At 53.8% G+C, this 10,530-nt stretch overlaps 1 protein-coding gene across 1 annotated transcript; it reads left to right on the forward strand.

Annotated features, from left to right (window-relative positions):
• The first annotated feature begins 730 nt into the window (after window positions 1-730).
• TCP11 (t-complex 11) lies at window positions 731-8,145 on the forward strand. Its single transcript, XM_080664987.1, has 7 exons — window positions 731-841; window positions 4,265-4,485; window positions 5,393-5,529; window positions 5,744-5,952; window positions 6,033-6,214; window positions 6,868-7,031; window positions 7,727-8,145. Exons 1-7 carry the CDS (start codon window positions 746-748, stop codon window positions 7,957-7,959), a joined length of 1,242 nt encoding a protein of 413 aa, XP_080521113.1. The 5' UTR covers window positions 731-745; the 3' UTR covers window positions 7,960-8,145.
• The last annotated feature ends 2,385 nt before the right edge of the window (window positions 8,146-10,530 follow it).

The raw sequence follows: 10,530 nt of genomic DNA on the forward strand, positions 1-10,530 counted from the left end.
CTCCTAGTTATCTTCTCTAAGTTTGATAGTTTTATGTTCAGTCTGTGAGCCATTTGTGGAAGGTAGAAGGTTTGTGTCTGATTCATATTTTTGCATGTGGGTGTCCAGTTGTCTCAGCACTATTTGTTGAAAGCACGATCCTTTCTAAATGGAATTGCCTTTGCTTCTATTTTTTTTTAAGGGTAAAAAGGACCGATCTTTCTGGCTGCCGTGACTGGCTACCTGGTAGTGGCACTGAGCCCAGGGTAGAGGAGGAACAGGTCTGGAGGAGGAAGATAGTGAATTCCGGTTAGACTGCTGATTTGGAAATATCTGTGGGTATTTCAGTCTATGTGCAAAGAGGGAAAACCCTTTCCTGGGCCTGAGGACCAGAGGACAACGAAAGACTCTTTAGTGCATTGCTGTATATACACATAAATAGAATTCAAGCCCCATGTTATCTAGGCCAGATGTAAAATCAGGGCCAAAGCCCCACCTGGCCTCTGCTCAGGGCTCTTCCTGCTGCAGAGGGAGGGTGGCTCTGGATCACCGGGCCCTTGACATCCACATCTGACCCCCGCTCTTCAACTCTGCTGCAAGCCACACACAGTTCTTGGCCTTCCCCTGTCAGTATAATGATCTTTTATTGTAGCAAACACTGTCTGTGTGGGGCTTAGGAGACAGGATCTTATGACAGTTTTTGGTCAGAGAAAGTAATTTGTCTATTTAACCCCTTTACAGTCTGGAAGGCCAGGCCAAGGAGACAATGCATGATGCCTTTTGGGATCACCTTAAAGAGCAGCTATCAGCTACGCCCCCAGACTTCAGCTGTGCTCTTGAACTTCTGAAAGAAATTAAAAAGGTGAGTCACCAACCTTCTGCTTGTAGGTGTAAAGTTCCCAGGCATCCCAACTCATTCAAATGTCAGTGGCTAGCAAACTCTAACTGAGCTTGGCCCATGAGTCAGTCAGAATCTAAACCTGTAGACAGAGATTGTACAGTCATTTCAACAAGGAGTTTTAATATAAAAATTATCACAGGGCATTGGAGAAATGAGGGCTTTGGTCTAGTAAGAAGCAAGGGGAACTCTAAGGACTACTGGAAAATCAGATCTAAGGTGAACCCACCACACCCCGAGGCTGACATAGAACACCCAAGGATCCACTTGGGAGGGCAGAGCTATGCCGGAGAAGTTGCTGGCCTGTGTGTGCTGCTGAGCACCGTGCACTGCAGGAGCCCGCCCAGGAGAAGCCACTCAGGCCATGGGAAATGGGTGCTGGCAAAGCCATACCACCTGCAGGAGCTGCCAAGTGAGCAGTCTACTGAGAGAGAAAGGCTCTCGGCTTTTCCATTGTCTTTCTAGTATGTGATGGGCACACCCTAAAGTGACCTGCGTCCCTTCCCCCGCAGATCCACATCCTTAAATAGTCCTGTCTACTTGATGTGGAGGAGATCTGTAACTTACCTATAACCAATGGAATATGGCAAAGGTGGTGGTCTGTCACATCTCACTATGGAAGACTGTCTCAGCAGACGGAGATTCTCCTGCTGGCCTTGAAGAAGCAAACAGGTGCCTATGGAGAGGCCACATGGCAGGGAGATGCAGGTGGCCTCAGGACCAGCATCCAGCCAGCAGCCAGGAAGAAGCTGGGGCCCTTCAGGTTACAGCTGTAAGAAAGTGAATTCAGCCACAATTTGAATGAGCCCAGCTGACACCTTATTACAACCTGGTGAGACCCTGAACAGAGGACCCAGTTAAATAAACTGTGCCTGGATCTCTGACCCACAGATGCTGTGAGACAACAAATGCATGTGCTTTCTTTTTCTTTTCTTAAAAAAATGTGTTTTCATTAATTTTAGAGAGAAAGGGAGAGGAAGAGAGAGATAGAAACATCAATGATGAAAGAGAATCACTGATCATCTGCCTCCTGCACGCCCCATACTGGGGATTGAGCCCACAACCAGGAATCGAACTATGACATCCTGGTTCATAGGTCAGCCACTGAGCCATACTGACCAGGCTGTATATGCTTAATTAAGCTTCCGAGTGTATGGTAATTTGTTATGCTGCACAGAAACTAATTAATAGTGCCATCTACAGATGATGCTTAAAGTTTACCATCTAGTAAAGAAAAAATATTTAAAGAACTTCATTTTTTCAGAGCAGAGAAAACAAGGATGGATTTAAGGCTGAGAGACAATAAATTGATGAATGTCACATTTCACTCCTTTGGCTGCTCAGCTTCCATACGCAGGCCTCCACACATCTGGATTCCCCAATCACCCAATCTCACCGCTGGGCAGGTCGGACAACACCAAGTTCCTCATGAGGAGCGCAGCCCCCATGGCCACCCGATGTCCGATGGTGAGGGCTTACTTTCTGACAAGGCCCAGGAGCCAGCCAGGAACCATTTCTCAAAAGGCACGCTGTGCTCCAAACCCCTGGAGATCTGTGCTGTGCTGCCCCCACGGACACTTCAAGTATCACGGCCCTGCTGGATGGGAAGGCCAAGTGGTAGAGTGGCCTGGACTTGCTGTGGAGCCTCCTCGGGCTCTGGTTCCCACTTGAAATTGGCAAACTTATGAGCAATTCAAAATGGATGTTGAATCAGAACTGTAGAGAGTTTTTTTTTTTATTATAAGAAGTTGAGTTTATAACATGCCAGGAAGCAAGATCTCAAATGCTCCAAAGGACAGTTTTGCAGTGTCTTTTATACCTTTGGAACGAACAATGGACAAGAACAATGGACAGGGCTTGCTTGAGGTGAAGATGAACCTTTTACTAAAAAAGTTATGTGCCAGCTAGGAATGTATGATGAGTCACATGATGTACCAGATTGACGCCAGAGCCCCCTTTTCATCCACAAAACCCTGAGGTGCTGTATGCTGCCTTGACGCAAAGGGCTGCGCCTCTTTTTCACGGTGGGCGCCGTGAGGCACACCGCTGGCCGTTCACCTGGGAGGACTTGGCTGGCCAGGTGCACACCTCTGGAACTCTGCCAGCTTCACCGGGCTGACGGCAGCTGCATGATGGGGGGGACTAGCCATCCTCCAGTCTGCCTGCCTAAGGCAGGGGTGGGGAGCCTTTTTCCTGCCCATACAAAATTATCCACTTAAAAATCAGCCTGCTGCATTTGGTCAAACATTTAGTTAACTCGCCCCTAATGCCTTGGCAGGGCCAGACCAAATGATTTCTTGGGCCTTATACGGCCCACGGGCCGGACGTTTCCCCCCCTGTTCTAAGGCATCTGAATCGTGAAATACTTGCTACTTGCTGCTCATGAGAGCCCATGGACATAAGCCATTTCAGTTAGAACTTCTCTTGTGCCAATTTTTTATCAGTCAGCATCTAATCAGGATGAAGAAACAAGACGGTAATTTGAACAAAGAGAAGCTGTGTGCCAGGGCTTGCCCGGGGGAGCGCATGGACCAGGGGAACCTCTTCCTCTCGCTGTCAGAGGAGGCGCTGAGAGCAGACTTGGAACTGAGGGCTCCAGGGGGAAACTGGCATAGTTCACCATGAAGTACAGAGCACAGAGAAACTTCCATTTCGATGCTTACAAAGAAGCTGAGCAGATGGGATCTTGTTATAACAGCACGGTATTCCATTCAATTAACCGAACGTTCATTGAACCCCATCCCTCGACCCCACTGTGTTCTGTCTGCTACAGAGGCACAAAGATGAGGCAGAGGCTGCTCACAGGGAACTTACATTTTCAGGTTAATACACTATTTCTGATAACACCTAACAGTTCCTTTGCCTAGTTTCTCCTTGCTCTTTGAAGTAAATCGCAAACACTCCTGCTTTTTAAAATGAAGAGTACCTCGTCGCTGCGTGGTGTGTATTTTATATTCGTTGCACCCTGAGTTTCTTTTAATCACACACCTTGATTTTGCTTCTCTCTTTATCTCATTCTGCCTAGAGAATGACATCTTATTGCTATAATTGATCCCCTAAAGCCATGGCCTATTATTGGTCCTTAAAGATAAACATTAGGAAATTTAGGGACCTGACTTCTTGATCCTTAAAAGACACAGGCTGGGCCCTGGCTGGTGTGGCTTGGTTGGTTGGAGTGCCATCCCATTCTGTAGGCTGAAAGATGACAGGTTCGATACCCAGTCAGGGCACATACCCAGGTTTTAGGTTTGATTCCCTTGAGAGAGAAGTTCTCCCTCCCTCTCTAAACAGCAGACACCGGCTGGGATGTGTGTGGCTAATGGGGTTTCCAAGAGGAAAGTGGGGCTCTGAGCAGAGTGCAGCCTCCTGGGCTTTCTTCCTGGGCAGATCTTGCTGTCGCTGCTGTTGCCACGCCAGAGCCGCCTAAGAAGTGAGGTCGAGGAAGCTCTGGCCGCCGACCTGCTGCAGCAGGAAGCGGCGCGCGGGGACCTGAACGTTTTCCGTCTCTCCAAGTGCATCCTCAGCATGATGACCCTGCTGTGCGCGCCGGTTCGGGATGCGGCCGTGCAGAAGCTAGATGGCATCACAGACTCCGCTCTGCTACTGAGGTGAAGCCTGGCTACTGTCCCCGGAACCTGCCGCCCCCGGGCCACACCCCGCATGGCTGCCCCGTCTCGGCTGTCTTCCCTGTGAACCCCATCCTGAGTCCTTCGCTCTGGCCTAGGAGCTTTCCTTTTCCAAAGATGGCCTCGCAGGGCCCTCTGGGTATCCTCAGATGGGCTGGGCCTGTATAACATTCTACAATGCAACATTCATATGCAATCTTTTCTTCCAAGGAGTTCAAACATCGCTTTCCCAAGTTTTCTTATTGCAGTTCACATAGTATGAGGGGCAGAGGTGAGGGATTATCCTCATTTCATAGCTCCAGAAAATAAAAAAATAAAAAATAGTAGACCCACAGCCCTGGCCAGGTAGCTCAGTTGGTTAGAGTGTTGTCCCAATACTCCAAGGTTGTGGGTTCGATCCCTGGTAAGGGCACATACAAAATCAATCAGTGATGCATAAATAAGTGGAACAATAAGTCTCTCTCTGTCTGTCTCTCTCTCTGTCTCTCTCCCCATCCCTTCCTCTCTCTCTCTCTCTCTCTCTCTCTCTCTCTCTCTCTCCCTCCCTCCCTCCCTCCCTCCCTCTCTCAAATCAATAAAATAAATTGGCTCAGAAATCGCATCACCTGTAACCCCACTTCCCAGAAAGAATGGTTAGTGTCTGGTGTGGTCTTCCACCGACGCCCCTTTTAAGAGAGAGCAGAGTGACTTGTGGAAGGAGGTCTGGCTCAGAGGCTTCGAGGTCCAGACACCCGCTCGCTCTGGGCCTGGGTCCTGGCTCCCGTGTCATCTTTGTAAATGAGGGGGCAGGGCTATCAGTTTAGAGCCCCCTGACCTGAGCGCTATGAGTCAGCGCCTCCCCTCTCCCGGAGACCCTCTCGGAGCATGAGCACGCTGTTCTGTCTGTCAGGGGAATCTTCCAGGTTCTGGGCCTGATGAAGATGGACATGAGGAACTACACGCTGCAGAGCCGCCAGCCCCACCTGCGCGAGCACTCCATCCAGCGCGAGCGGGCGCAGTTCCAGGAGCGCCTCAGCAGGCAGCCGGGTTCGGGCGGGCAGGCGGGCGGGAGCGGCCTCGGGCTGCCTAGGAGGCCAGCAAGCACTCTGCCTCCTTCTAGGAGCAGAAGTTTCTTCCTCAGTGTGTATGTTGTGAGGTGGGAGGGGCAGTTATCTAAGACAGAAAGGCACCCCATCAGCAGTAGTTCCTGGCCTGGGAATCTGGAGCGGAACCTCCCGCTGAGGCTGCTGCCCTGCCCCAGGCCTCCTGGACCACACCACCAAGTGGCTGAGCCGCGCGGCCGTAGACCTGAGGCCTGCCCCCAGCCCTGACGCTCCCGCCTCCAGCGGGGCCGGCCCCTCTCCAAGCGAGGCAGCCTCCGGGCCGGAGCCCCTCAGCCCCACCATGGTGTTGTCCCAGGCTTTCCTGAACCTTCTTCTCTGGGACCCTGACGACCAGGAGTTCCCTGAGGTAGGCCTGTGGGGCGGCCCCGCGGCTGTGGCAGGACCTCAGGCAGGCCCTCTGCCTCATGGCCTGTCCCGCGTCCTCAGACACTGCTGGCGGACCGGGCCCGGCTGCGGGAGCTGGAAGCGCAGCTGCGCCGTCTCACCGTCCTGGCCTCCGTCCTGCTGGTGGCCAGCAGCTCCTCTGGCAGCGTCCTATTCGGCTCCCCGCAGTTCGTGGACAAGCTGAAGCGCACCACCCACGCCCTCACCGAGGAGTTTGATTCCAGGTGAGCTGCACGGACCTTTGTCTTTAGAGGTGACATGTCCAAGGACACAGGCAGGTACGGCCACAGCGAGGCCCATGGCCAAGGTCTTTGGGGTCTCTCTGTAGCTGGTCTTGAGGCTAGTGACAGAGACACACATAACTGAGAACTGTCCTCCAAGAGGAGTGGCGCGGGGGCTGGTTAGCGTGGAGGGAATCACGCTCTTTGCTGCAAAGGAGGCGCTGAGAGGCTGGTGGGCTGGGCCTAGTGCGCGTGAGGCGGGATCAGGCAGCATCACATGCAGGCCCTCATGCCGGTGGGTGGTCACTGTTGCTGGTGAGAGCAGGACGGCCCTGGGAAATGTCCTAAAAGTTTTACAATGTACCTCTGTGCACATAGACACGAGTGCTGGGGGCTGAGGGTGCAGAGGTGATCCAAGGCCAAGCCCACGCTTGTCAGAGTTGGTTTTAGTTTATCTTGTTCCCTGAGAAGTAGAATGTGGTGCTGTATGTAGAGAATAGTTGATGTGTTGAGATAAGAGTGAGACACTGAACCCACCCATTGGCTGGGCTGCTGCCAGGCTGGTGAAGGCAGGAGGAGGTCTGGGAGTCCCCCTCAAGTGCTCTGGCCGATGCCAGGCCAGCATGGGTCCCAGCCTCCGCTCCCTTGTGCTCTAGGCCCGAGGAGGCCATGCTGACTGTGAGTGAGCAGGTGTCTCAGGAGATCCATCAAAGCCTCAAGAGCATGGGCCTCGCGGCTCTGAGCAGCGACAGCACGGCCTCTCTGATGGGACAGCTCCAGGATATCGCCCACGCGCAGAACTGTGTCCGCAGCGTCGTTGGTGAGTGTCCTGGGAGAGGAGGCCGTGTGGCTGAGGGAGACTGCCCCTGGAAGTTGGGCACTGAGCCACCTACCAGTAAAAGGCATGATCCCTGGGCAGGTCACGGTTCAGGCTTTAGTTTTTCAAAATGTTGGGTTGAAAAATATATCTTTTTTAGTTTAAAGACGGACTCTGGCTCTAAGGAAGATCTGCACCAGGAATTCATGACTTCCAGGTGTGGCACACGCCAACCAACCTGTTAGGCCATCCCTGGCCTTCTCGGTCATTTCTGACTGCAGTCTTAGACACGTGACATTCACCCCTGCCCACAGGCAACGCTGCTGGCTAGGCTGGCGGCCGCTCCCCTGGCAGGGACTCCCGCCCCCACCGTCACACGTGGGAATGGAGGTTCTGAGCTTGGCCTTGCTCTTAACATCAGCCATCCAAGGGCTCAGCCTGAGCGCCTCCTGGTGGGACCTTCTGGTGGGTATAAGCTTTGGAATGGTCAAAAACGTACTAGCCACTGGTTGCCAATCCTTGCTTTGCCCTTGAGGGCTAGATAGCAGCCCCCTCCCCTGCTCCCCCCTCCCCCACCTGACCAAACAAAACAGATTCCCGTGTCTAGGGAGGTTAACTTAGAGCTTGGAAGAGTGCAGGGCCACTTCTCCCTGAGAGTCGCCTGTGGCTTCCCTTCTCACTGTCTTTCCTGCTCACAGATCAGCGGATCCACCTGTTTCTCAAATGCTGCTTGGTTCTCGGTGTGCAGCGCTCTCTGCTGGACCTCCCTGGGGGCCTCACTCTCATTGAGGCAGAGCTGGCAGAACTGGGCCAAAGGTTTGTCAACCTAACACACCACAATCAGCAGGTGTTCGGCCCCTACTACACAGAGATCCTGAAAACCCTCATCCCCCCGGGCCAGGCCCCGCAAGCAGGAGTGGAGTCCCTCTGACAGACCAGCCCCGAGCCTGGTGCCTTGATCCAGGAGAGAAGCCCATCATTTTCCTGGGTGACATCACAGCGACCAGCCCAGCAGCAGCCTCCCTCCCTCCCTCCTGCAGCCAGTACCAGCGCTGTAGTGATCACACATGTAAACACCACCGGCCCCAACACGTTCACTAATAAACTTGTGAACTCCAAGCAAACGCTCTCTCTGTGCAGCCACAGCCAGAACCTGTGCCCTCGGCCCCCAGCGCCCTCGGCCCCCAGCGAGCTACGAAGCCAACAGCTGAGCTGGGAGCCAAGGCACCAGGCGCTAGCCGGTTTCGTCTGAGGGCTCAGAACCCTGTGGAATGACCACTATGTGAGTATAATGGCTCCTGCGCAAGTTAGAAATTTGTTTTGTGCAGTTCAGCTCAGAATTGGGCGTGGTTGTAAGGAGTCCTTAGGAATCTGGCTCTGGGACCTAATTCCCTGAAGGTTTCCAATGGTGCAAGGCGAGGTCGATAAATAGAGCTTCGCTTCCGCTTCCTCTCCTGGGAGGGGTCTGGAGCCCGGTGCAGCCTGGGTAAAATGGGTGCTGGCTGCTGCAGACACACTGGTGACAGGTGTCAGAGCTCATGGTGTCTTGAGTGTCAGAGTTCAGGCTTGGACAGTGAGGCCAGGGACCTACTTGGGCTGTTTTCCTGCCCCTGTCCTTTAGCTGAGCAAGCCTCCTGCCCCCCATCTCTAAGCTGAGAGTGCTTTCTGACTACATGCTGGGCCTGCAGAGGTTTGGGCTCTGAGCTCCTGTTGGCAACACAAGTGAGAGGTGCTTGGAAAGGCCTGGCTCGTGGAGGTCAGCCGTCATTCTCAGGTGCCTGCAGACCAGCGCAACCTAGTAGGGCGGAGCCGAGAGTGCTCCATTCAGATTTGGCCCTTACTCCCTTTTGTAATGTGCAAGAGAAAGTGGAATCCACATATGTGCTCTCCGGGTAGGGTAAGGAGAAACAAGGTTCTCACATTTCCGGAGATGGAGGGAGCTGACGGGGATTGAGTTCCATTAGTCCAGGGCTCCCCCCATGGGCTTCCTTCTTAGAGAGCAGAGCCCAGACGAGCTGGCCAGCACAGCCGCCTGTAGCACAACTCTGACCAGAAAATCTGGGGGCCTGGACCTTCGTTTCCAGTTTGCCAGATACCCTCGGGGTGGGGAAGCCAGAAAAAGGAGTATCCTATCTAATAAAAGAATAATATGCAAATTAACCATCACTCTGCTACACCCACAAGCCACGCCCACCAGTCACGCCCACCAGCCAATCAGGAGCGAATATGCAAATAAACCCAACCAACATGGCTGCGGCCACAGAGAGCAGGAGGGAGGCTTGGGTTTCCCTGGCAATGGAGGAAGCCAAGCTTTCCACCTGCCCTTGCCAGCCCAGGCCTCCACTCAATGCTACAAAGTTTCAATGATAGAAGATAAATAAATTACAACAAAAATGGCGGCAGCCACAGAGCTGGAGAGAGCAGGAGGCTAGGGTTGCCCCTGGCAATGGAGGAACCCAAGCTTTCCTGCACACCTTGGCCTGCCTTGGCCTCCACTTAAGGCTACAAAGTTTCAATTATAGAAGATAAATAAATCCCAGATACCAGGGCCTCTGCTTGGGTCGCCGGGGGGCATGGCCGGCCTGCAAACCACCACAGGCCCCTCGCCCAGGCCGCCCCACACCCCAAGGGAACCCCCACCCTGATCCGGGACACCCTTCAGGGCAAACCAGCTGGCTCCCACCCGTGCACCAGACCTCTAGCCTATCTAATAAAAGAGTAATATGCAGATTGACCATCACTCCAACACACAAGATGGCTGCCCCCATGTGGTCAAAGATCCTGCCCCCATGTGGACACAAGATGGCCACCACAAGATGGCCAGCAGGGGAGGGCAGTTGGGAGAGACCAGGCCCGCAAGGGAGGGCGTTTGTGGGCGATCAGGCCAGCAGGGGAGGGCAGTTGGGAGGGACCAGGCCTGCAAGGGAGGGCAGTTGGGGGCGATCAAGCCTGCAGGGGAGGGCAGTTAGGGGTGACCAGGCCAGCAGAGGAGGGAAGTTGGGGGTGACCAGGCCTGCAGGGGAGGGCAGTTGGGGGCAAACAGGCTGGCAGGGGAGCAGTTAGGCATCAATCAGGCAGGCAGGGGAGTGGTTAGGGGGTGATCAGGCTGGCAGGCAGAAGCGGTTAGGGGCAATCAGGAAGGCAGGCAGGCGAGCAGTTGGGAGCCAGCAGTCATGGATTGTGAGAGGGATCCCAGATTGGAGAGGGTGCAGGCTGGGCTGAAGGACACCCCCCCCCCCGTGCACGAATTTCGTGCACCGGGCCTCTAGTCTATATATATAAAAGGCTAAGCGACCGTCCAACCAGTAGCTATGATGCTCCCTGACCACCAGGGGGCAGATGCTCAATGCAGGAGCTGCTGAGCTGTGGTTTACTTGGCAGCAGCAGTTCTCAGGTGATGCATCTGGAACCAGAGAGGAGGGAGCCCAATTCCGGGGTGCATCACCCAAGAACCGCCCTCTTGTAATCCAGGACCCCTCAGGGGATGTTGGAGAGCCAGTTT

Source organism: Plecotus auritus, assembly GCF_963455305.1.
Source record: "Plecotus auritus genome assembly, chromosome: 4".
NCBI lineage: Eukaryota > Metazoa > Chordata > Mammalia > Chiroptera > Vespertilionidae > Plecotus > Plecotus auritus.

What these genes read in the sequence shown, in the direction of transcription:
- TCP11 (XM_080664987.1), top strand. Translation starts at nt 746, where the DNA reads ATGCATGATGCCTTTTGGGATCACCTTAAAGAGCAGCTATCAGCTACG. An exon ending in GCGCCTCAGCAGGCAGCCGG is followed by an intron (nt 5,530 to 5,743) that starts GTTCGGGCGGGC and finishes GCCCTGCCCCAG; the next exon opens with GCCTCCTGGACCACACCACC. An exon ending in ACCGAGGAGTTTGATTCCAG is followed by an intron (nt 6,215 to 6,867) that starts GTGAGCTGCACG and finishes CTTGTGCTCTAG; the next exon opens with GCCCGAGGAGGCCATGCTGA.